Source organism: Sarcophilus harrisii, chromosome 3 (genome assembly GCF_902635505.1).
Source record: "Sarcophilus harrisii chromosome 3, mSarHar1.11, whole genome shotgun sequence".
Lineage (NCBI taxonomy): Eukaryota > Metazoa > Chordata > Mammalia > Dasyuromorphia > Dasyuridae > Sarcophilus > Sarcophilus harrisii.
The window spans coordinates 521673600-521701220 of record NC_045428.1 but is presented as its reverse complement, the minus strand read 5'-3'; the positions used below and the strand labels follow the sequence as shown (position 1 = coordinate 521701220).

General features: G+C 37.2%; 1 protein-coding gene across 1 annotated transcript in view; it reads right to left on the bottom strand.

Annotated features, from left to right (window-relative positions):
- Window positions 1–27621, bottom strand: part of LOC100934863 (SET domain bifurcated histone lysine methyltransferase 2) — a 96427-nt gene that overhangs the window by 22928 nt on the left and 45878 nt on the right. The window contains exons 11-19 of the mRNA XM_031961449.1: window positions 26181–26277; window positions 23730–24058; window positions 22332–22420; window positions 21499–21613; window positions 21006–21078; window positions 19288–19397; window positions 19025–19201; window positions 18735–18942; window positions 1632–1747 (exon numbers count right to left, since the gene is read on the bottom strand). Coding sequence (XP_031817309.1) covers window positions 1632–1747; window positions 18735–18942; window positions 19025–19201; window positions 19288–19397; window positions 21006–21078; window positions 21499–21613; window positions 22332–22420; window positions 23730–24058; window positions 26181–26277 — 1314 coding nt within the window. The remainder of the gene's footprint in view (window positions 1–1631; window positions 1748–18734; window positions 18943–19024; window positions 19202–19287; window positions 19398–21005; window positions 21079–21498; window positions 21614–22331; window positions 22421–23729; window positions 24059–26180; window positions 26278–27621) is intronic.

Sequence of the window (27621 nt, the reverse complement as noted above, 5' to 3'; positions counted from 1 at the left end):
ACACATGTATATGTCTATAACATTTACACACATACAAGAACATATAAATTTGTATAATATATACATACAAATATTTACACACATTTGTATAAAAAATTTGCACACACATACATATGTACATGCATTTACATACATATGTGCATAAATAAAATTTGCATGCATATATACATATACATATATATATATATATATATATATATAATTTACAAGCATACAGGCAAATATAAAATTTGTGTGCACACATGTGTATATACACATATAAAACCACACACGTATATATAATTCACCTACACATATACATACATGTATACATAATTTACACACAAACTGGCATATATAAAATTTGCACACTCGTATACATGTATTTACACAATGTGTACAAATTAAATTTACATACATGTGTACGTATGCACATATAAAATGGTACTATATACACACTTTATACATGTATGCATATATAATTCACATACACATATACACATGTGTATATATAATTTACACACAAGGCATATAAAATTTGCACACATATACATAATTCACACACGTATATGAATAAGTATATGTGCATATGTAAATATATCGTCTTATTTGATCCTCAGAATGAGTAGGTATTGTTATTATTCCCATTTTGCAGATGCAGACACTGAGGCAAACAGAAGCTGTGATTTGTCAGGGACCACACAGAAAGCAAACTGTCTGAGGCCGGATCTGAAACACAGTCTTCCCGACTCAGGCCCAGCATTCTGTCCACCGGATAAAGTAAGCCAGTTTTTAAAGTTTATTAGCTCATATCAAAATCTATTAGGAAACTTTGTAACCTCTGGAGAATTAAGGCCATGGAAAGAAACCTGAGAAGCCCGAGTAGGTAAGTAGCAGTGTTTTGCCAGCTCTGACCTCTTCTCATGAAGTTTCGGACAGGACAGGAGAAGGAGGGAGAGAAAGGAGACAGAAAGCTCAGCTGTTACACTAGCGGTCACAGCTCATTAAAGTGTGAAAGAAAAAGATTCCAGGAGGTTGAGTCAAGCTGCTGAAGGAGGGCACAAATGTGATCTTCACAGGATGAGAAGCGGGTAATTTATAATAGAGGGAATAGTCCTAGCAATGAGAGCATGGATCCAATGAAGTTCTAAAGTCCTGATGTTTTTTGTTTAGTCATTTTTCAGTCGTGTCCAGCTCTATGTAACTCCTTTGGGTTTTTTGTTTTTGGTTTTGGTTTTTTGGCAAAGACACTTCTGACATGATTTACCAGTTTCTTCTCCAGCTCATTTTACAGATGTGGAAACTGAGGCAAACAGGGTTAAGTGACTGGCTCGGGGTCACACAACTAGTAAGTGTGAAGCCAGATTTGAACTCAGCAAGATGATTCCAGGCCCAGCACTCTATTCACTGCACCACATAGCTGCCCTAATTTCTGATGATTAATATATAAATAGTTCAAGTTCTATGGTTTTATTTGGTATCTTATTCCTAATTTAGATTTTTAAAGTATTTTTCGAGATGCTGGAATTTATGATATTTTTTAAAATGCAGAATATTACTTGGGAGAAAGCAAATGAAGTATTTCCTCAGTACCTAAAGTGACATTTAGTCTTCCCCCTCTAATTTACTATTACTCATTCAGATAAACTTACCAAACAATTTTGGTGGGCTACTAATTCCAGATCTTGTGAGACGTATATTATACCACGTTCATCATCTTGAGGACACAGATCACAAGTTATTTTTATCATCCTTTCCTGGAAGATTCCTGTAATTAACATAATTGGTTAATAAAGTTAAGTCAGCTAACTAGAATTTATTAACTGTTTCCTATAGAAAAACAGACATCCATTTAAGCAAGAGGTAGAAAATCACTGTTTTCTTTCTTTAAAAATTTTTTTTGTAATTATCATTAAATTCCTTCTCTTCTCCCAGGTCAAACTGCCCTTTTCCCAAAATACTCCTGCATTTCATAAAAAGATTTTTACCCTACAGTGGAGATAAGTTGTACATAATAGACTTGAAGTTTCATGTGCAACCTTCTTTTTTATTATTCTATGTTATGGGAATGCTTGTTTTATTTAACAAGTTAAAAAATAAAGTAAATTTTAAAAATACAATTTCATAAATGTTTAATACTAAACAATAAGTTAAAGAGTATAAAATAGGAGTGAAGGAAAAGAGGAAGAAAATACTTTAAGAGAATGGAAATTAAGGGAAGGAAGAGAAAGATCAGATAAAAAGTTAAGAAGGAAGAATAGAAAAAGATATAGAAGCTCTAAATATCCTAAGCTTGTTAAGACAAAATAAACTTCTCAAGTCACAAAGACTCTCTGTTATCATTAATTGGATCTGTGGATATCTGTATTAACTAGAGGCTCTCTAACCTTTAAAATATTACCCCATCAAACTCCATTAACCTAGAGGAATGTTGTTTATAGTAGGAAATAGCTTGAGATTTTAATTTTCGAAGTTGTTTTTTTTTAAAACAAGGATTTCTTTTACCATGGCTCTAAACTTATGAAAAGGAATGGTTCAGATGATTTCTAATGGGTGTTGCTTAAAAATTATTTTTGAAACTAAAAACTTGAATTTTTTCTTTTTTTTTCTAAATTATAATGATCTTGTTCCATAATTCCAAAATTTACATTTGGAACTAGTATTTATTTCATTGTCCTGAGCTCTGTTTTTTTTAAATCCACTTTTTGGATTATTTTAAGTCCTAATGGGAATAATTAGTAGGAAGCAAAAAAAAATCTTAGTTGAAAAAGCTTTCAAGAATTAATAAGCCCCAGTTCAATTACACAGAAAGACAAAGCCTCTGCTCTTAAAGAGCTTATATTCTACTGGAGTTTACATTTTATTTTTCATTCATTTTAGTCAACTCATATCAATAAAAAAGCCTTTATCAAATACCTATTGTAATGTGCTGCAAAAAAAGCTCAATTTTATTCTACTACATACAATGATTAAATGAATACTTCATGGAAGAGTCTTCTCTGGGAAGTGTGAAAATGTCTAAAAAGGCATGTTCTCAAGAAAACTAAATAAATGGAAATTTAAATATACTATGCCAGAATTTATTGATGCAAAAAATGCTACAAGGCAGTAAATATAAGATTAATTCCTAAATCAATATTACACACAGAAATTCTAAGTTCAGAAGATCATGGTGTCCCCAATGGTAGGGGAGGCACTCTGGGCCTTTTGAGAGAAGCCAGTGGCTACATGAAAAGGAAATGGGAAAGTACATGAGGAACATGAAAGAGAGGGATATATAAAATTATGTCAAGAGACAATAAATAGTAGAGTGACCTAGATGAGACAGAGTTCTTGGAGTTAGTGTGGAAAAAAAAAGTAGATTTTGATGAGCTTTGAATATCAAGGCTATGACTGCATAGGATAGAGTTTTCTAAACTGTGAAATGTACCCCTTGAAATATCATGGCTACAATTATGGAATATTTTTGAGTGTAACTTCTGTTAAATACATTAACTTTTTCAACCCAATGGGAACAAAGTCAACAAAATCAAGTCTAACAATATTCTTCAACTGCCTCAGTGTAGCAGCAATGATTATTTAATATGGCAGGTATAAATGAGAATTGCTTTGGACTTTAAATGAAGGCCTAAGGAACATTAGTTTAACATGTGGTCCTTTGTACAATAGGCCATATTGCATGTTTGTCAGATAGTTGCATACTAAGAAATCAGTCTGAAGCTACATCCAATTTTTTGAAATTATTCTAAAAACAATTTTATTAAAAAATGACCAATTCAAGGGAAGTTTTTTTTCAATACTGTGTGATAAAATCAGAGCAGAGAATGAGGGTACTTCTATAAGGTTGAGAAGCTTTTTCATGCTTTACAGAGCTAGAAAAATATTTGAGCTAAAAGAAGAAACTACCATTTTTCTTAATGATAATGAAAATAAAGCAAATTCACAATGAAAAAATTTCTCCAGAAACAAATATTAAGTGGACATTTGGAAAATAAAACAAAATCTGTATACTAAATAAATTAAAAGTAATCAGATTCATAATAATCCAGAAAGATAAAGTAACTACATTTATAAAAAAAAGTTAAAACTTTGGATAACAAATTTACAAAATAATATGTTTATCTATTTCTTAATTTTAAAATTATTTGCTCTAAAAATGAAATAGAAAAAAATATTTATTAAAGAGGAAGGATTTATATGTCTATTATGACCCAGGCACTGTGCTAAGTGCTTTACAAATATTATCACATTTGATCTTCACAACCCTGAGAAATAGATGTTGTTCTTATCCCCATTTTACAGATGAGGAAACTGAGGCAGATTTGCCTAGGGTCACATAGCTAATAAGTGTCTGAAGCCAGATCTGAATGAAATCAAGTCTTCCTGATTCCAGACCTAGTGCTCTATTCACTGTCTTTGGGGTTGCTTATTAACCACTTGGCTGAACTACAGAAGCAATTCACATTTTATTTTAAAGATCTGCATATTTCTAAATATGTATGCATAAGGAACAATCTGTCATGGACCAAATAGGATACATTCAGTCTTATTGCATCTAAAAAAATGATTTAATTGACCTTACAAGAAATTGAACAAGAATTTGAACCTATAAATCTCATTTTGCTTTGCCCTCAGGTGAATAAATTCTGGGATTTATCCAACAGAGTAATACAAAGATTATGGCATTTGTAGCAACTTATTTATGTTAAACAGGGTTTTCTGCAGGGTTAGATAGACAAAACAATAAGCTTGATTAATGGTTGAAAAAGGGCTTGGGGAAGCAAAATAATCTGATACTACATTTTGAGGAATTTTGTGCCCCAGAAGAAATCAATCCATTAAATCACTATCATTATTATTATTGTGTGCATCATTGTGTCATAAATGTGAAATTTTGAAAGGATTATATCAATAAAATATCTACTTATGTTATTTTTATTGCACTGTTTGGGAAACATGCAATATGGTCAACTTGTAGACTGTTCCACGCCCTTCATTTATCCTGACTTCTTCAAGTACAGAGAATCTAAAGCAATTCTCATTTATATATACCATATTAATGTTTGTATTATCATAAATATTATCATAGAATACAAAACTTTTATTTGAATGAAATGTTAGCAAAGAAATTATTTGTACAAATTATCTTAGAAAGTACTGGGGTAACACTAATGGTTTTCTCAAGCAAGGTATTATTACATAATGGAAACCATGTGCTAGTAAAGCATATTTGGTATATAGAAGCAGGGAAGTGGTATGATGACAGTTAAAACAGTAGCCATGTTGTAGGACAGATTGCAGTGGGGGGGTTCAAGAAGCTAAGTGACCAGTTGGATTAAGGCAAAAAGTCAAGTATGATAAAAGGCAGTAAAAGGGAAGAAAAGGATAAATGTGAAAAAAATTTACCAAATTTGATGGCTAATTGGGAATAGGAATTCAGGGAGAAAAATAAGTTGAAGGCTTCTAAAATTATAAGAAAAACCACTTACTCCCAAACCCTACTGATGCATGTTTTTTTTTCTATACCATCCTTAATACGTCTAACATTTGTGTGAATATAGTGGATGACAAAACCCTTCCTAGCTACTTTCCATTTGTTTGTTCCATAGTTTGAGGACTACTAAAATAAGAATACATCACTCAATATACTAACATGCACTTATCCACTATATGCCAGGTACTGTGCTTGATGCTGGAGGTACAAAGACCAAAAAAATAAAAATAAAAATGAAACTATCATTGCTCTCAAGCTAAAATTCTATAGGAGAAATTTGTCCCTATATAAATGGAGCTCACCAATCTTTTTTCTAAGTTCTCTTTCTTCCTGGACTGGATGGAGCTGGCTGTTTTACCTCAATCCTGGGCTTACATTGGCTAGTCAGGATAGTTCCCCAGAGAAGTGACCACAAAGCAGCAATTCACTCTTAAGGTTCCTAAGGGGAAATGTGTTGTAGGGAGGATGCACTATTGCTACTTACCACTAAAAAGTCCAGAGTCCCCACCAATGTGTTTCCCATTTAAACAAAGAAATCCCAATAAGCTCTTAAACAGGAAACATTTACTGAACGAGAACAAAGCAATAATAAATATAGCATAACATTTACACAATAGCTAGCAAAAGCAAGAATAATCAAAGAATGAATCCACCCTTAAATCTGGGTCATATTTTCTACTAATGCACCCATTGTCTATAGGGGACAGAAGTCACACATTCACAGTGTTGACAGAATTTTGCTGTCGTGGTCTCTAAACTGTGAATTACTGGAGCTGCACAAAGCACAAAGAGACAGTTTTAGAGGTCAAATTGCAGCTTAAGTAATCACTTTCAGAATGAGGAATGCAGTTTGCAAACTGGGAGGTTTCTTGGGCAGGAGACCTCAACTTGTTGCAGGAAAGGAAGAGAGTTTATACACAAATCATAAGTGGGAAGGGAGGGGGACAGAAGGTGACTTACAGTACAGTCACTTTCAGGTTTGATTGATTTCACATGACAGGCACATAAATGATCAATTCTGGGATTGTTTCACATCTGAAGGGTTGTGACCATCCCCTCCTGGGGTACAGAACCAGAGTTCTGTGACAGGAAGAGTTTCCTATAGTTCTTGGTTTGCTTCCCTTCTTGTACAATATGATACAATACAAGAATGTAGCCAGTGTGAGTGATCAATAATTTCAAGCTGCTTTGTGAGTTTCTGATTCCCAAGCCAGAAAAGGCAGCTCTGAGAGATCATAAAAATCATAAAATGAGGAGAATAGTAGTTCATGTGAGGATCAAATGGCTTAACATAATACCTGGACACCTAGTAGATACTTAATAAATGCCTTTTTCCTTCTCTCCACCCCACCAACAGTGTTAAGCTCTTTTAGTAAAGCAATAGGATTACTTTCTTTTAGTCAGTGAAGCAGTAGTCCTACCCCTGCAGTCTGCAGCTTCCAGTTCTAAAAGTGCCTTTGACTGGGGGTGGAAGCAATTTTTAGCTGTTTCCCTGAGAAGCAGCTCCCTCAGGCTTCAGAACTATGGAGATACTCAGTTCATCTGTCTGGGACTCAGGAGTTTTTCCCTATCACGCCTGAGAGAAGAATAGAAAGCAATTCAGTGGGTCCCTGAAGAGTTTTTCAGGCTATCAATGAATAGTACTAGAAGAGTGATAATCCCAGGCTCCAACTCTAACTTCACTCCAATCTTTCCACTGGCCTTCAAATACTAGAAGGTGCTAAAAAGTACAGTGTTTGGCACATGGAAGGTATTTAATAAATGACTATTAACTCCATTTGATTTTGTCTCAGACAGACCTTTTGAGAAGAGGTTCAGTCTCTTCTCCAAAAACTCTAAGGCTTCCTTCATTCAGTCCACTCTCTCAGAAATTTCTCATTTAAGCATCTGCATCTGCCTTCATCATCTTTTGATTCTGGTCTACTCAAATTCTGTGAGTAGTCTATTCTGAGAAATTTCCTCTTTAGGCAGAAATGCTATCTTCCTATTCTTCTACCTTTGCCTTTTCACTTTACTTGTAATCTATCTCTTACACCAGTTGAAAAATCCAAAGTCCATATCATATGGACATAAAGTAAGTTTCCTATAACCCCAGACAGTTCTTCAATTTCGAATTTCTCAGTGATCTTCTTTAAAACCCTGAAAACAAGCCCACAATACCTTTCAGCCATCTTTGCCTTGAATTAGGACTTTTACTTCTGAGAAACTGTTCTTTCTCCAGGCCTTTCAGAACACTGTGTCTTCACCTCAAGTACTTTTATCTGATAGACTGTTTTTCTTCTGGAGCATATTTTATCTGTGTTCCACCAACAAATTTTTTTTCTGCCTCGCACAGTTTTTGGCAGAGATTAACCATTTAATAAGTGTTTTGTTTCCTTGGCTCACTCTTTCAGAAACAAAAATGTACACATCAACAAGGCAGAGTACAGAGAAAATAGAGGCAGGCCATTCTCCACAAGCTCCCTCTTTTCCATCCTCTTTATCTCAAAACCCTTTAACGCCATCTCTCATTCTTTGTCTACCTATCGCTGATCTACAGAAGTGCCAAAGACACTCCCTTGACATATGTCTTTGATCCTTTCTCTCTTTGTATCTTCTCCAGTCAACTTATGTCTTCAATCACCTCCCTCTCTGTCAATTCTCTGACATGTCCAAATCAACTGTCTCCCTTCCTTTGCTTTCAAAAATATCCAAACCTTCCCCATGCTTAAAAACATCTTCACTCTGCCCTATCATCTCCTGAAGATATATCATTTTATATCTCTCTCTTTCCTTTCTCAGCCAAATTCCTTTAAACAGCTGCTTTGACTCATTCTCTCTCTACTTCCTCTCCATTTGCTCTTAAACCCTTCACAGTCTGGACTCTGATATCACTTAACTGAAATTGCTTCCTCTAAAGTGACCAGCAATCTCCTGATTGCCAAAACTAAAGACTTCTCATCTTTCTTGATTTACCTCTTGCATCTGATGCCTGATCTCTCCGAGTTTTCATGACCCTCCTTTGTCATAGTTCCTGTCTCTCCAGTCTTTCTCAGTCTCAGGCTCTGCCTGGGGACCTCTTCCCTTCTCCCTCTGGGCTTCCTAAAAAGATCTCCCTACCTCAGGGCCCAAGTTCACTGAGTCACCTGTGGTGACTCCCTCATTCATAAATACAGTCCTAGGATCTCCCCAGAGCTTCAGTCTTGCATTTCCAATTGTCTCCTGCATATTTCAAACTGGATATCCTGGAGAGGCACTGAAAACTGAATTCGTTATTTTCCCCCCTAAGGATATAATCAGGAAGACCTGAGTTCAAATCTGACCTCAGACATTTAGGAATTGGGTGACTCTAGCTAAATTACTTAATCTTTCCCATAATCCCCACATAGTTCTTCAGTTTACAATTCCAAACCACCAGACTTCCATGTCTCAGGCCCACAATCTTGGAGTTATTTTAGTTTCTCATTTTTCCTCACCCTACACATTGCCACATTTTGCTAATTCTATCACCACAATATTCTTCCTATATGATTCCTCTCCACTCACAGTTACCACTTTAAATCAGGCTCATGTCACCATTCACTTGGATTATTACAGCCTCCCTGCCTCAAGTCTCCCAGAACTACACTTTCCTATACATTGCTGCCAGTACAATTTTCTTTAAAAGCAAATCTGTTAGAATTCTTATAAGGTGCTAAGTCAGTGGAATTGATAGACACAATAGTTATCTAATTTAGCATGGTACTTAACAGTTTTCTAGTTCACTAATGTACTTAGTACTTAATAGAGTTCCACAATATTCACACCTTTAAGAGAGCATATATAAGGAGGAGCCCACTAAAGGACAAGCCCACTCTTGGAGGAGACAGATTCATTACATCTTCCACTCTGTGCTGGCTGAAGGCTGAAGCGACAGAGGCAAAGGACTAGCACAAGAGCTCTTGAAACCAAGGAGAGAGATAGGCCTCTAAGAAAGCTAACCAGGCCCATGGAAGGAGACAATAAAGGATTTGGACTTTAATTCCTGGCTGCATTTGAGGTGATTATTACACTGAGCTGAAACTAAGGCTACTCCCAGAAGCCCCCTAAGAAACCTGCTCCCAGAGAACATTATATTTTAGAGAAGAACATTATACAAATCTAATCATATGACTTTCCCATTCAACCAACTTCCTATTATCTCTAGGATAAAATATAAATTTTTAAATTTTTAACAGTCTGGTTTCAACTTATCTCTCCATCCTCAATGAGCATTATTCTCTCTCTTGCACTCAAAATCCAGATGTTACCTATCAGATACTCCATCTATGACCTCCATTCCTTTGCACCAATCCTCATCCTTAGAATGAACTCTCTCCTTGTCTCCTTCAGCTCAGGTAACATCTTTGGTGCAATATCTTTCCTGTCCCAACTGCTAGTGCCCTAACTCCTGAAGAATCTTGTATTTAACTACTTTGTAAAATGCCATATTTATCTTCTATTTATTATCATTAATTTATATTATCTTTAACTTTATATTTACACTCCATATTTTTATATTTGCTTCTCTTGACCATTAGAATGTAACCTCATGGCTCCCTGCCTAGGGAGTAGGGATCATTTCACTTTTTCTAGTTCTATTTTCATTAACATAACTCTTAACTTCCCAGTTCATCCTTTTTCTGAGTCTCCCTCTCTGATTAGGATGATATCATCCTACCAGTCTCCTGGGTTTGAAATCTTGTTGGTACCCTTGACTCATCACTGTCCTTCAACATTCATCTCTATTCAGTTTCCAAATCTTGCTTTTAGTATTTCTCTTGCATCCATCTCTATTCATTACTCACAGAACCACCACTTTAGTTCAAATTCTCATCATCATCTTCTAGATGAGGGCTTCCTAACGAAACTCCCTACCTCAAGTCCTTTAACATTCTTATCTATTCTCCAAAAAATTGCCAAAGTGATTTTTCTTAAACACATGTCTAATTATACCATTTTCCTACAGTTAACTCCCATGGTTCTTTATTGCCTCTCAGATAAAATATAAGCTATTTTGTACAAGACAGATCTGAATAAGTGGAGAAATATTAATTGCTCATGTATAGGTCAAGTCAATATAATAAAAATAATAATGCTAACTAAATTGATTTACATATTCAATGTCATGTCAATCAAACTATAAAAGGATTACTTTATTGAACCGGGACTATGACAACAAAATTCATCTGGAAGAATAAAAATTAAAAAAAAAAAATCTCAATGGAAATTTATCAAAACAATTTGACTTTAAGAAATAAAAAAGTCAATCAATAAACAGATTAATTACACAATAAATTAAAGCAAAATAAGTATGGTTGCCTAGCAGTTGATAAATCCAAATATCAAAGCTACTGGGATAAGCGTTAACTATTAATAATCTTTTAGAAAAATTGGAAAAATATCTGGCAAGAATTAGTTATAGACTAACTCCCCACCACGTATGATGATAAGTTCCAAAGAGGAACATGACTCCAAACAGGTACATAAAGGGTAACATCATAAACAATTTAGATGGAATGGAAGAAATTACCTGTTACACATGTGGATACAGGAAGAATTCAAAGGGGGATACAAATAAAAGCCAGAGATGATCACAGAAAGTAAAATGAATAATTTTATTACCTAAAATGAAAAGTTTTACACAAGTAAAAACAATATAACTAAAATAAGAAGAAAAGCAAGCAAATGGAGGGAAAGGCACCTTTGCAAGCAAGTTAGTTCTTCATGAATACCTCAAATGTGCTATAAGAGTGAAAGAAAACAACTTTTTAAAGAAAACTTTGCCAAGTGAAGTAAGCAGAACCAGGTGGTCAATTTGTACAATGACAAAATCATAAAGAATAACAACTTAGACTTTAGAATTCTGATCAATAGAATAATAAAGCTTGAGTCTAGAGGACTTTAGATAAAACATGTTATACCTCATACCAGAGAGGTTTTTAGAATGAGAGGCATTTTTTGGACATAGCTAATATAGGAATTTGTCTTGCTCAAATAAATATGTACACACACAAACACACATATTTGCTACATAAGTTTTATTTTGCTTTTCATTTGGCAATGGGAATAAGGAAGAGATGTGAGAAGAAAAAGGAAATTTTGTTTTTTTCTTCAAATACCAACTTTATTTTTTAATTTAATAGAAAATAGAAAGACAGAAAATAAAAATTAAACAAAATCAAACAAAACAAAGCAGAACACTGTGATATGCCCAGCAGAATGTCAGGGAGGATTCAAAATATAACAATTTTCAGTTCAAGAAAGGATATATAATAGTAAAGAAATTATATTCACATGTCCATCTTTATTTTTTTGTAGATTGTTCTTTTGTTCTCTGCTGTACCCATTTTTTACTTTTTTTTCCCTTTTTATTCCCTCCACCTCCCCCAAGCAGGCTATAGGTAAACACATTTAAGCTATGTTTAATACACACACATGCACAAAAATACATATACATTTATGCCCATCCACAGACCATCACACATATACATCTATCTATTATATATATATATATATATATATATATATATATATATATACACATACACATATACATGCATACATATCTACATATACTCAAACACACATAAAATAATATTAGTATGGCTGACATATAATGTAAATTTCTTAATTGAATTTTCAAGCTTGACTGTGTCTAAGATATGCCTTAGTGTTTATGCACACCTCTTCTTTCCTATCTCTGCTAAGTCTTCTACTTTAATTCTACTCTTTAACTTGCCTTGCTATTACTTAACCTCCCCCTACCCAGGGATCCCTCCTTTGTTTTCTTCCCTCACCCTTTGCTTCCCTATCCCCCCATCTCCCCTCCCTTATTTCTTTATAGATTTTGGAGGGTGCTAAACCCTTTATAGTATATATGTAGTGTGGCCTATTAAACCCATTCCTGATATAAATAGGTTTTCAGAACTAGGAGCCCTCCTCCTGTCTCTAATGTCTTTGTGTTTATTCTTCCTCTGTATCTCATTTGTATAAGTCTTTTTGAGCCACCCAATTCCTGATGTCAATTGTAAACATATGGTATATATTTTCATGTAGAAAACAATTTGTCCATGTCAAGTTCTTTAAAATTAATCTTTGATATTGGCTCTTATATGTTAAATTTTCTACTGAGTTCTGGTTTGGTTGAAAGAATGTCCTGAAAATCTGCAAGTTTGCTGAATGTCCATTTTTTGCATTGAATATGGTGGATAATTTTGCTGAATATGATATTTTTGGCTGCAGGCCTAGTTCTTTTGATTGCCAATCTATGTGAATCCAGGACGTGCAGTCTTTTATTGTGGCTGCTGCTAAGGCCTGTACAATTCTAATTGTAGCGCCAGCTACAATTTGATTTGATTGTGATTGTTTTTTGAAGTTTTTTTCTTGTTTCTTACAAATTTTTTTCTTTGATCTGGGGTTTCTGAAATTTGGTAGTAATGTTCCTATATGTTTTCCATAAAGGATCTCTTTGAGGTGGTGATCAGTGCAAATTTTTTCCTATTTCTACTTTTCCTTCATGATTGATAGATCTTGATAAGGACAATTTTCTTGGATTATTTCTTGCATTTTTGTGTCAAGCTTCTCTTTTTGGATTCAGGTAGTCTAATTCTTATATTTTCTCTTGATCTGTTCTCCAGATGTTTTCTTATAAAATGTTGTACATTCTACTATATTTTTTCATTCTTTTTATTGTTTTGTTATTTCTTGATTTCATTGCTTTACTAACTTTCCCTTGCCCAATTCTAATTTTCAAAGACTTATTTTCATCTTTGAGACTCATCTTTTCTAATTGGGTAACTTTTTGTCATAATCTTGGACGGTTTTTACTATTTTTTCCTCACTGTCTTTCATTTGATTTTCAAAGTATGTTTTGACTTCTATGAATTTTCTCTGGGCACGGAGCCATTAACCACTACTCTTTAAGGTATAAGAAACTCCTTTTACTTCAGGGTCCTCCTCTGAAGATGAACTGTGGTCTTCCCTATTCCCATGCTAAGTTTCTATGATTGGAGGTCTTTTTTGCTGGTTTATTTTTATTATTATTATTAAGAAGTATTGGTGTGAGCACTAATCTTGGGGAGGGGGGATGGTGCCTCAAGCTTCCCTTCAGCTCTTCTCTGACCAGGAACCCCAAACCCAGAGGTCCCCACTCCTGCAAGTGCCTGCAGCCAGCAGTGGCCCCCTGCCTCTGAACTCCAGTGTGCTCTGCAGCCCTGTTGGGCCTGGCATTCCCATGGGCTGATCCCAACTCCTCACTCGGTTCCTGCTGAGGCTCCAGCCCCACCCAGTTCACCCCAAGGGGTCCCCACTCCGTGTTTCTGCAGAGGTAGCCTGAAGTTGTCTGTGCTCATTAATGCTGGCCTGAAGGCTTTCTTCAGGTCTCCTAGACTTATACCAGAAGGACCGCAGTTCTGTCCCAAGTCGTCTAGATTTTTCACCAGTCTGGGCTCCCCAAGGTGCAAATTTGTTCTGTTTGGGGGGATGTCTGGAGAGTTTGGAATTTATCTACTTACTCCACTATCATCTCAGGGAGAATCCTCCCCTCAATAATTTTGTTTAATCAGAAAAAAATTAACTTTTAAAAAGTGTGTGTGTAAATTGCTTTGTTTTAAAAGCCCTTCCCAATCCTGCCCCAACCTACCTTTCCTGTCCCATCCCACAGTACTATCCTTCCCCTCCCTACCCCGCAAAGGACCCAGCCAAATTGTCCCACTGATGGGAAGCCATCTCAGACCTCCTCCCCTCTCCAGCTCGGAGCCAGCTTTCCACCATGCCCAGAAGGAAGGCTCTCCTTCCTCACCTCACCTCACTGAGAGCTTTATTTCCTTTAAGACACAAATCTGGCATCAGCTTTTACATGAAGCGGTTCCTGATCCCTGCAGCTGCTTCCTTCCCTCCCCTCCCCCCCAAGACCTTGTACTTTTCCTGGATGTACAGACATTATAGAGTAGCCAAGAGACCACAGCAGTCCAGCCTCTTGTTTCCCAGTCTTCCTCATGCCTACTCTGTCCCCTCCACCCTTTATTCCATCCTCCCCTTGCCATGATTCATTACCTTGGTGAGTTTCCCGGTAGAAATATGTTCTGTTCTGGGAAATTGAAACACAAGGATCTCTAAGTTCTTTAGAAATTTTTTTTTCCTGTGGTTAGCAGTGTTTACAAAGTAAGATTTTTAAACAAATAAAAGCTAACAGACTTTCCTAATGAACAGAAGAAAAAGCTTCAGGTTTTTAAGGAAAACTGAGGCTTTCCAAGGGGAAAAGAGATACAACATTTCTACTTTGGGGTTTATAGTAAAGGGAGAGTTAAGGAGGGACTAGAGAGAAAAAGGAAAGGGAAGGAGACGGGAAATATATAGGAGAGGAAAAAAAGGAGACTGGAAAGCGGGGGAGACAAGTTTGAAGGGTGAGAGATGAGAAGGACCCCCATTTGGCTGTGACAGTGCGAGCAGAGAGGTCACTTCTGGTGGTCCCTCTGACACCATCACTCACCCTCTTTCCCGGTCTTGGCCCTGATCTTGGCTCCCTCCTTCATGCCTGGGTTCTGCAGTTCCATGTGGCCTTCCCTTGCCCTAGAGTTGCAAGACGGACCTCCCTGGGAGCTGATGGCCACCTCTCCAGCTTCTCTAGCTGCTTCGTTCTATCAGAATGAACATGATAAAAGCCTCCCTTGGACCTCAGGCCTGAAGCCTGGAACCTCCCAGGCAGGTTCTCTCACAAGCCAATGCCCTTGGGACTTAGCCTTTCAAAGATAGTGTTGGACCACTTTGGTGAAGGACTCATCCTGACTTAGGGTAACTATCATTTTTCCAAATATTCCCCTCTACAAGTGAAGCCACTTGCCTAAAAATCATCAAACAGTTCAGGAGAGCAGGGTCACATGTCCTATTTTCTTTTAGGTCTCAGTTCAAATGCCATGTCCTCCATGAAATTTTCTTTATTTCCTTCAATTCTTACTTGTTACTTCTAGAACTAAATAGAAACTCTGTTCCCTCTTTATAACAGCCTCCTTCTCCCTCTTCCTTTCCCTCTCTTTCTCTCTCTCCATATATAGTTTAATCTTTTTATTTTCAAAACATATGCATAATTTTCAGCATTCACCCTTGCAAAACCTTGTGTTCCAATTTTTTTTCTCCCTCTCTTCCCCCCCACCTCTTTCTATATTTTTACCTTTGTTTTTTTAGATCAAGAATCATTTTTAAAAGTGCCTACAATGTAGCTCTATACTAGGTACTAGAGATACAAATTCAGAAAAGCAAATTCATTCCTGCCCTCAAACAACTTTTCATTTCCTGGGCAATCAGTCCTTTCTCAGTTTCTCCTCTCCACTCCCAAAGCCACCACCCTGGTCTAGATGCTGCTGGTTAAAAATACTAAATAAACTTTTTAAACAAAGAGAAGTTAACAAACTTTCCTGGTGAACAGAAGGAAAAAACTTCATGTTTTCAAGGTAACTTGAGGCTTTCTGGGGGAGAAAGGAGATACAGAATAACCATCATGGGTACCCTGGTTCACATACTGTTTAGCAGTGGGCATACAAAAAGTTATACAAGAATGTTCCTCTCTCCAGTAGTTCACAGTCTAAAGGGGAAGACAATATAGTAAAAACTACATACAGGATAAACTGGGAATAATTAACAGAAAGAAGGCAATAGAATTAAGAGGGAATTAGTAAATGCTTCCTTTAGAATTCAGGGGTCCTCAAACTTTTTAAATAGGGGGCCAGTTCACTCTCCCTCAGACTGTTGGAGGCCTATAGAACTATAGTAAAAACAAAACCTTTGTTTTGTGGGTCTTTAAATAAAGAAACTTCATAGCCCTGGGTGAGGGGGATAATTATTCTCAGCTACCGCATCTGGCCCTGCTTTAGATCATGGGGCACATGGAGGGACAGAGGAGACATGGGTGAATAGATATAAGAAGGATGGAAAGCAGGGGAGTTGGCTATGAGGGACTTGGACCACCAAAGAGTTTAGATTTGATCCTGAAGGTGAAAGGCAGTCCCTGGTGTTTATTGAGTAATGCCAGCTGTATCACAAGAAAATCATAAAGGAGAGAAAAGGACCCACATGTGCAAAAATGTTATAGTGGCTCTTTTTGTGGTGGCAAAGAATCAAAAATTGAGAGGATGTCCATCAGTTGGGGAATGGCTGAATAAGTTATGGTATATGAATATAATAGAATATTATTGTTCTATAAGAAATGATGAGCAAGCTGATTTCAGAAACTGGAAAGACTTACATGAACTAATGTAGAGTGATATGAACAGAATCAAGAGAATGTTGTACACAGTAACAAGAATTTTGCGATGATCAACTGTGAAGGACTTGGCTCTTTCAACAATAAAGTGATTCAAGGCAGATTTTTAAAAAAGAATTAGGATTGAGAAAGGGTCATTGAATTTGGCAAGTAATGGCCACTTTGAAGAGAGCAGTTTCAGTGGAATGAAGTTGGAAGTCGGGCTACAGAGAGTTTTAAGAGTGAGGAGAAAGGAAATAGAAACAGCCTTCTCAAGTCTCCTCTCTTATCCATTCTGCACACTGCTGACAAAATGTTATTCCCCTCATGATTTTTATTATTTCCAGTTCATACTCTGTTGTAAGCAAGGATTCAGGAAAGGAGCAGGTAGGAATGGAAAAAGCACATTCACAAGATAAAAGGGGAGTACTTCAAGGGATCAAAACTCACAAGTGCTCCTGGAACCAGATGAGAATATAATTGGGAAATGTTTAACAAAATAAATATACAACCTAAATATCAAGTCAATGTGTAGTTATAGGGATCCAGTTCCATTTGATTTTTGACACTACTAATTCTAATCCACCCATTTTACAGATGAGAAGAGGAAGAGGCCCAGGGAGATGATGTGACTTGCTAATAGTCATATATCAGAGGAAGGATTTGAATCCAGGTTCATTGACTCTAGAACCAATGATTCTTCCACTGAACGAGGTACTTGACTTATTGGTCTTTGTATATATAATTGTATATAAATTCTACTCTCTGCCCTTGCCCCCCCAAGTAAAAGTTGGGCTTGTGGAAAAGGAATTGTGTTTTTAACTTGGCATTCCCAATCTCTCTAATAATAAATGCTTGACCAAATTATGTAGGAAAAAACACATATGTAACTCAAGAAAGTCAAATATTGTTCAATAAACTGGGATTCTCTCTGACAGTTTCTGAGAACGCTGTGTCAATATAATTTATTCTACCTACTTACAGAATTGATCTTGTAAATAGATGGTCCTAGGAAGAATTCCAGAAATATAGGTGATGTAAAAGCAAAATATATCATTGAAATTAATTTTTTAAAAGGAATAACAAAAAGGTCAACAGTCTTAAAATCCATTTCAAGTTACTATGGTATGACCCAACAAAGAAAGAGGATCTTAGAATTTAAACTGGGAGAGGGACTTAAAAATATCTAAGTTTAAGTGGAGCTAAGACAGTGAACTAATAGTATGGTGAGCTCCACCTCTTTCTCCTCCCTCTCCTTAAAAAAAGAACAAAATCCTCGTCCAACCCACCAAACTGAATTCTCATGGGGAAATCCAAGGGATAAAAAAGCTAAATGAGTTATTTTTCTAGCCCAGAGAATTCAAATCTTTGTTTCCTCCATCGCCATCAGAACAATAGGAAGGAACTACTATTACAGAAGAACAATTTTAAAAGTCTTTAATTTTTTTTTCTTTTAAGTCATCTTTTAAAAAGAGTTTTTAAAGTTCTTACAACTCTGAAGGTTGTTGATGAAGCAGCCTGGCTGTCCCTTGATAAAGAAATAATGTTAGCTAGTTGCAGCCTGCTGGGAGGAAAAATGGTTATCAAGGTTCCTGACACACAGTAAGCACTTAAAAATGTTTTTTTGGCTGATGCTCTCCACGTCCTGACAAAGTCTGGACTGGTTTCAGAATGAGATATACATTTTTGAACATGGCAGTACAGGAATTAGTTTCGCTTGATTAATGCACATTGGGAAAAAAAATGTTTTCCCATTTTTTTCTGGGGTGGGAGGGGGGGTGCGAAGAGTAAGGAACAGAGGGAAAATGTCTCATTAAAAAAAGAGAGCAGGTGGGACGTGTCAAGATCATCCGGACTAAATTCTAGAGATTACTTTAGTTCCCAGGCTTAGCTGTACAGGGAACGAAGGGCTGGCTCTTCCCCAACCAGGAAACGCCTTGTGGAGACAGAAGACTAGCGTTGGGGGAAAGCCGGGGAAAACTCGTCTACGTCCCCATCCCCGTGCGGGACAGCCGTGGCACTTACCAGCGGGGTCTCGGAGGGCCTCGTCCATCATCATGATGATTGACAAGCAGGTAGGGCCCACCTGGGCCAGAGAGAGAGAGAGAGAGAGGGAGGATCGGGCCCGCGCAGGGAGGGCGGGAGGAAGTGCACGCAGGGCGTCCCGGGGATCCCAAGCCCCTCCTCTCCCCGGCAGTCTTTGGCCTCTCGCGGGTGGTGATGAGGGGATGGATCAGCTCAGTTTCGATTCCTCATTCTCCAGTATAAATTGAGTTTCTGTTGACTGTTGGTGGGGCTGTCGGTTTTCGGCCTACTGGACTTTTCTCCCCGGGCCTACGAGAGTCCGGTGCAGCCAGCCGACGGGCCTGGGTTCCAGCACTCGGGTTCTCTCCACCTGGAACACTATTTCTTAAATTCATGTCTATTTTAATGTTCACATCGCCCGGATTCCCTGCATTCCACTTCCTTCCCCTTTCAAGCAAGCCATCCCCCTTTTTTTAAACAAAGATTTAAAAAGTTTGGCTCAAAATAACATCCCTTTAATAACACCTGCGCTCACATCCCTTTTCATTCTTGCCGGTAGGGCAATAGTGGAAAGGCTGGCCCGGGAGGAGCTGGGAGTCTGGCTCAAAGGCCTGTTCTGTTGCTGGTGCCCATCTTCATCTCTCGGGGCCTCAATTTCCTCATCTGTCAAAAAGGTGTGGCACAAAATGATTTCTGCCCAGCCAGCCTCACTGGCCCCAACTGAAGTCCACGGCCCTTCGCTTCCTTTTGGGGTTAATGGGGAGACAAGGCGGCTTACCATACACTATTCCACAGAACGTGGGCTGTGAGAGCAGCTTGGGTGACTAGACCAAGAGTTAGATATGCTTGCGAGGATCATCTCCCCAACCCACCCAAGACCCAGGAGCGGCACACTGTGATGGGAAATGATTCTAGTCATTCTAGGTAGAACAGAGTAGTCATGAGTCTATCTGTAAATTGGTAACAAGTTATTTATTGAGCACCTATGGGATGCGCACACACAGCACCATACACTTTTGGGGGGGAGGGGGAGGGTTCCGAAGTGAGGATCAGACACTGCCCTGATAACAGAACATAGGAGACAGAACTTCACCAACAAAATATGCACAAGTAACAGAAATGTTTTTTTAAATTGACCCGGAAGTCAGGGATTAAGATAGGTTTATACTAAGGCTGGGATCCCAAATATTCCTTACCAGCTGTGCAATCCTCGACAAGTTAATTTGACTTCTCAGTCCCAGTATCCTCATCTGTAAAATGAGGCTATTATTAGCTTCATCACTTGCCTTTACAACGTTGTTGTGAAAAGCAAATGAAATCATGCATGTAATGTACTTTGCAAACCTAAAGGCATTACATAAATGTCAATTATAATTCTTAAAAGTAGAATCAATCAGAGGAAAGCTTGGTCAGATGCACCCTCAGCTTCAGCTTTGAAGGAAAGAGTACATGCATAAAGGTTATCTAGACAAAGTCTTGAAGAGGGAGAGGAACATTAGTATATTCAAAACAAATGCTGCAGGCTTTAATATATAATGGAAGATGAACAGTAAGCTAAGACTAGGGTTTGTGGGGTTTTTTTTTTTTTTTAATGAAAAAGGTTGGAAACAGTCCGTCGATATTTGTCATTTAGCTCTTCAGCTCAAAAATCTTCAGTAGCTCCCTTCTGATTCTTGAATCAAGTTCAAACTCCTCTGTCTAGCAATTAAGGCCTTCCCTAAAAGTTCTCTTTTGGGCTTTATTAGCCTTCTCCAGTGTGCACTCCAGTGAAACTAGACAACTGCCTTCTCCCCAAACACATGCTCTTGACTCCATGACAGTTCTCAGGCCATGTCCTGGAATGACCTTTCTCTTTATGGAAATCTTATCACTCCTTTAAAGCCCAAGTGCAATGCTGCCTCTTTCAAAAATCACTTTACAATATTCCTCCCTCTCTCCAGGCGTGACCTCCTCCCACCAACCATGTGTTTGAGGGCAATGAATGAATCTAACCTAAATTGCATCCCTCCCAGTATGTGTGTACTATTGTCATGTATTAAAGGAAAATGTGAATGGGTTCAGAAGGTAAGGAAGTTGTGCAAAGAAAATGGTTCAAGGCCTTCAACCAGGCAAGAGTTTATTATCAGTCCATTCCCAGTTGGTGAATAAACAGAGCAGTAATAGAAACATTTCTTTAAAACCATCCTACAATTCAGGCTAAGCTTCTATACACTTGGAATTAATAAGGTCTTGTTTTATTTTTGTTCTATAATATGGTTTCCATTCCCCTACAAATAAAGCTTTCAGGGTCATGTCCAGATCTGTCATAAGTTATAAGGGCCAGGAAAAATGTGAGGTTCAGCACCTGTGGGACATGAACCAAAAACAAATATTCCTAAAAAACAGGAATAAAAGACAGAAGAATCTTCTGTGATATATACTTCCTTAAACATATTCATGTTAAAACAATGAACAAATTTTATGTTAATATTCCTAACATTCAAAACAATTACTTCCACCCTACTTATTCACAAGCTGAATGGAAGTAAAGAGCCTATATCTACATCTATTTAACCACTTTCTGTTATCTTTCTATGTCATTCTTACTTCAGGATTCCTAAATTACACTTAAGAACTGAGGGGAAAAAAATCTTAATATCACCCCAAGTGGAATAGTTAAGAGAAATTTCTTGATGGTGCATGCACTATTAATTAGGGGGTATTTTATATAGTTCTTTCTTTAGCTTGTACTAAATGACATTAGCATATGCAAAATGCCTCTTTATAATATTCTTTTTCTACAAGTGTGAAAACCACATTGACAAGGAATCTCTTTCTCAGGTATACTTCCAGCTTCATAACCATAATCCCAAGTCAGTTCCGTTCCTGCTTTCACATGCCTAAAAAGCAACAAATAAATAAATAAACAAATATACACACAAATCCACCCACAATAAACAGCAGAATAAACATGGAATTTTGTTTTGTATTTTTCAATTTAACAAATATAACTTCTTGTATAAGGCACTGTGCTAAATGGTAGTGATACAAACAAAAAAATAACAGTCCTTGTCCTCAAGGAGCTTACCATCTATTATCAGAAAAAAACTTTGTAGAAATCATTATGTAGAGATGGGTGTGTGTATTTCCTATTAGCCCTTTTCAGAAATATTCTCCATATGCTTTTTGGTGTTTGAAATAGACTATTAGAAAAACCAGTTAGTTACCAATTCAATTTTTAAAAAATAATTTTAAAAAATCAATTATGAAACAACTCAGAATTGGGTGAATACAAATTTTGAGAAAGGAAGATCTACATAAGCAGCCAGACATGCTGTTCTACAAAGGCATATTGTTAGAGGAGACCTTTTGACTTCTATTAACATTTAACTCTCTGGATTATGTTTTATCTGAACCAGGAGTTCATACTTGTGAACTGGAAGAGCATCATTATGTCATTAACTCAAAATTGCAATGAAAAAGAATAATTTTTGGCAATAAAAAGTAGATAAGGGTACCAAGTAATTATTCTAAGGACACAGAGCCATTTTTTTGGTTGTTGTTTTAAGGTCACACCTTGTATGTTTTCCCCATATACAAGCAAAATTAAATTCAAACCTTTTTGTGAAGAATGCCACCCACGGAAAATTTCTGTCATGTGTCTCTACAAAAACATTCTGTACGAAGAGATTCGGATTACAACTATGCTGTGAAAAACAAAACAAAACAAAAACAAAAATGATCTGAAATATAATACACATTAAAAAGAATTTGAAGTCTGAAATCTTTTTTCTTTAAAACACCAGAACACAATTTGGTTTTCAAAGTCCCCCTCCCCCTTTTTTCTTTTTCTTATTGGGGACCAAGGGTTCAGATTTCATTCATTTCTATTGATGACTTAGTTATTTCAGATGGAAAAGCCATTTTCTTTGGAATATACATTTCCATTCTATCTGTCTCACGAATCTAGGGAGCCCAGAGCAACCCTATCACAAAGTAGGCTAGGTGTTCTGAGTATCCTCAACATGTGCTAATCACTGGGGAATAAGGAATGGATGGAAGGCCTGTTTCTTGTCCTTGGCAAGCATCCTGGCTCTTGGCTGTCTCAATACTCAGGTATTCTCACCACTACATAGGGCCACCTGGCTGCTGGGAGAGGTACAAAAGATTCTGCTTAGATCACGTGCGTTATAATTTCCCCAGAATTCAGCCAACCTGAAACATAACAGCTGGGTAGCAAGATCACAGGATTACACTACCTGATATCTAGCATGGCCATATTTTGAGAGGGCATCGTGGTGTAATACACAGGGAGTCAGATTTGGTGTGAAGGAGCTTTGGATCTAAATGCCAACTCTAACATCTACTGTGGCATCATATGGCACAAGCCATTTACCCTCTCTCAGCTTCATCTGTCAAATGGTTACTTATCTCATAAGGCTGTTGTGAAGAAAGCATGTTGTAAACCTTAGAATAGTATATAAACATAAGTTATTTTTATTTTGACAATGAAGAGGAATTTTACCCACAGCAGAGCTCACAAATATAATTCAAACTGAAATTAGAATAAAAAGGATAACTTAGTCCTTCCTTTACTCCCATCTCATGTTCCTTAACAAACTCAGAATGTTTTACATTATATTTTAATGAATAGAATTTGAGAGAAAACCATCCTGTGTTGTAGTCTAGATGATTTAATATTGAAATTCTTTTTGTGGGTAACTTCAATGTTATAAAATCTTTCAATAAGTTCTGAGAGAATCTTCCTATGCCCCCTCTCTAAATTAAGTATTTTTTCCTATGATACTATTTTTTTAAAAATCCCAAGTACAAGTCAGCTTTCTGTTGATAGTGCTATTAGAAACCATAGCACAAAACACTGCTGGGCCACCACGTCCAAGGCCCAGCTGAATGAGAGCTCCTCTACAGCCCATCTGACAAGAGGCTATGCAAGTTTTTGCTTGGAGACATCTTGTGGAGAGGAGCCTGTTGCCTCATCTCAGCATGTATACTCACATTCAGAAAGCGACCCACATTTCCTTCTTTAGTAGCATCCAATAAGTAAACACTATCTTCTTGAAACTTCTGCAGAGACTCTGAAACATCTGCTTGTGTTTCAGAGAGGGACTCTTCATCACAAAGGATTTCTTGGTTCTGCCTTTCTCTTGTTTCTTCTTCCTGGAGGACTTGCTCCTGAAGTTCATATTCTTTTATTTCACTGCCATAGCACAAGGAGGCTGCCCGATCACATGGGTTCTCTATTAGAATTTCTTCTTTACAGTGATGGTTAACCAGCATGGTACACAGCTTGCCTTTGGAATACTCAACAGGACAGCTTAATTCCCCTAAGACAAATGTCAGAAGAATTTTTAAGGTTTGGCTGAAGAAGAGCATCGAGATGAATACTGTAATCATAAATCTGCACACATTCCTTAGTTATGGTCTCAAATTCATCTCCCCAGAAAATTGCTCTTTTTTCTTCAAATGTGGAATCAGCCTCTGGCATGAATGGGCAGCATTCTTTTTAACAGCTGCAGCAATTTAATTTAATTTTTAAAACACTAAGTGCTTACTGCATACTAGACATTGGTGGTTCACAGACAAAAGTGAAATACTCCCTGCCTTCAAGAAGTTTACATTCTATTAGGGAAGGATACAACACATACTTTCAGATGCAGTTGCTTGTGTGTAAAAATGTAAGCTTTCAAACAGCACTGTGAGGCAGGAAAAAACTAATATGGTGGTTGTCCAAGGCAACAACAACTGGATTCTATGGATTATGTCATTACTCCTTGCCTCATGTCTCTTCCACTGCCTGATGATGGTGTGCTTGGTGACCCTGGGACCTTTGAGACTATGTCAATGAAGTATAAGTTCTGAAAGCTTCTCCCAAGCCAGCAAAACCTCCCAGTATAGGTCAACTAACTGATGGACCGTGTGTAAGTCATCTGAAGACCAAACTCACAGAGGTCAGGAAAAGCACGCCTGTCACCCAGTTAGCTAGAGAGCAACAAACTATGCTGGCATAGTTACTAAAGTAAAAGGGCTGATGACACCTTCAGTGGACAGTCTTATTACTAAGACTGAGGAAACTACTTATCTTTACAATATGCATTATTGTTTTGGGTCTCCTTCGACAGAGTAGTTGCTGCCTGTATCTTTGAAAGGAATATAAAAGTAGTCAATAGAAGAGACACTGTCTCATCAATAATCAAAACAAATCTTCTGTGCAATATCAAAAGACATGGGGGAAGGCCTCCAGCACAAAGATTCCCTATTTGCAGGCCTGGATAAGAATCACACAGGACACCAAGGGGGAATGCCCACATCAATGAAATCATGAGTCTATTGAGGAAAAAAGTTTTGAGGACTAGAAAGTAGCAAAATCAAACATTCTTTTTAGGTAAAGGAGAAAACCTCTTTTGCAATTTAAAAGGCATAAAGAGTATTATTAGTTTTCCTCTTTTAAAAAAGATCTCATTTTATCTTTTTAAGTTGACCCTTTCTCTTCAGTCATGGTTAGATTTTAATCATGTTGTAGCTGTCTGCTATTCCTAAATGTGTTAATATCTAAATCACTGACTGTACATGGAACTCAACAGCATTCCAAAGAAAAAATCTTGAAAACATATAAGATGAAGGAACTTACCAGTGAAATAAAATACTTACAAGTTAAAGGATAGGCTTAGAAATAATATTTGGTGTTCTAGTACTTTTTCCTTCAACATGCCTTAAAAGTTGTCCTGCCTCCCAAACCAAAGTTCTTAGAGAAGATAAAAGGGGACAGTAATGACTATTCACTCAGGAGTGGGTTTTGGGGAAATCCTATAGGATGGTGAAATTCAGCCTGGTTTCTATAATGACCAATAGTGTTTTTCATGTGGTTCCCACAGAATAAACTTGATAGAGACAGATAAATTTGGGAGCCAAGTACTTTTGTAATGAATGATCCCTATAAGTGAATGGTCTCAAAATGGATACCTTCTTCTCAACTAATATCTTTATTCCTTGTCTGTAAAATGATGAGGTTGTACTGACTGGCTCCCAAGGTCCTTTCCAGTTCTAGATTTAGGACCAATCACCTAGGGCCCTCGGAACAACAAGCAGAGCTTGGCAATTTTTTGGCATGACTAACAGAAAGCTGAGGAGAGGCAGAGTTCTCTTACTTTTAGAAGCATTGCTTACCCTCCAGAAGCATGATTCAATTATGGAACAAAGAGAGACTTCTATCCCAAGGTTCCTAGATCCAGGAAAAGAGCTGGAAAAAGGCTCTTTTTGCCCTGTATTTCTAAAGTTCTGCTGCCAGATTTCTTGTAGCAATCCTGACATTAGAGGACTTCATCAGGTTGTCTATGGTTTCTAGGTTAGCTACAATTCCCAGGTGTGTTTGTTACAAAAGCAATGAAAAAAGAAAGATGACTCAAAGTTAAATTAAAAACAGGCAAGAGATCAAGAGCAAAGCCCTACTTTTCTTTTTGTTGATATAGGAGATTGATTGGATTTCGGTTAACTGAGCTTCATCCTCCTCTTCTGAGCTTATACCTGGCTCCAGTGTAATAATTCCCTTAAAAAAAAAAAAAAAAGATTGGTGCATTTACTTTCCTGACAAAGAAGAGACAATTAATTTTTAAAACCTTTCCAAGTGGATTTCAAGATTAGATTTGTCCAGATTAGTTTTTCATTTCACTCCCCAGGTGGTACGGGGGTGAAATAATTTCCTAACCATAGTTTGGAGACATGACAATAAAAATAGCACTCCAACCCCACCCTAGGCTGGATTCTGTTTTCCTGCACCATTTGAGACAAGAGTAACTGATGACTATGCAGATGCCAAAAGCCAACACTATAATACTTTGAAATAAAGAAAAGACTTTTGTCCAGATCCACAATATTCCAAATATCACTTAGGGGAAAAGTTCTTACCCTTAAATCACTAGGACAGCACATTTTTCTTTAACATTTGGGAATACTAGAGATGACTATTATTCCCCTTGTTCCCACTTTGAGAAGTTAAATTAAAGGACTTGCCTCCTCCAATAGACAAAATGTCCACTTGACATTGTTATAACAATATATGTTTAAAGGAGAGAATCTGGGATAGATAATATTCAAAAAGATATATTTTTTGTATATTTAGGCACTTATAAAAGTTCAAATAAAGTCAATTCAATAAATATCTATTAAGTGACTGAAGTAATACTATTGTCCATAAAGAATTTAAATCAAAGAGGGGATTACATGATCTATGTATAGAGAAGGAAAAATCAAAATGATGAGATTCGGTTTAATACAAAAAGCAATTACTAAGCACCCATGCACCCATTAGATCCTAGCAGTAAAGACACAAAGAACAAAACAAAACACTCCCTAGCACTCTCTGGCCTCTGGTTGAGATTGAGCTGGTAGTTGAGTAGAAAGAATACTGACCACCGGGATGATCTAGAAAGGCCAGGGCTGATACCTGAGTTAGCCTGAAACAGAAACTGAGGCTTGTTTCAAAAGGCAGCAAGGAGAAGGGAGAGCCTTCTCCCCATGGGACACAGCCCTTAAAAAGGCTCTGAGGCAAGAGACAATCTCCTATGAGGGAAAAAGCCAGGAGGCGAGGTTGGCCAGAACAGAGAATGCCTAAGGAGGAGTCACAAGAAATTATTCCAGAAAGATGGCTCCAGCCAGACTGAAAAAATGCTGAAGAATGGGTTCTGGCTTTTATCTTGGAGGCAAAAGGAAGTCATTGATGCTTCTTGAGCAGGAGAGAGTCATATTAATGTTTTAACTATCAATTTGGTAACTAAGTGAAGAATGGATAAGAGAGTGGATGCTGGGAGACTACTTAGGAAATAAGTATAATAATCCAGTCAAAAGGTGATGAAAATCTGAATCAAAACCAAAGATGTATGAATGAAGAAAG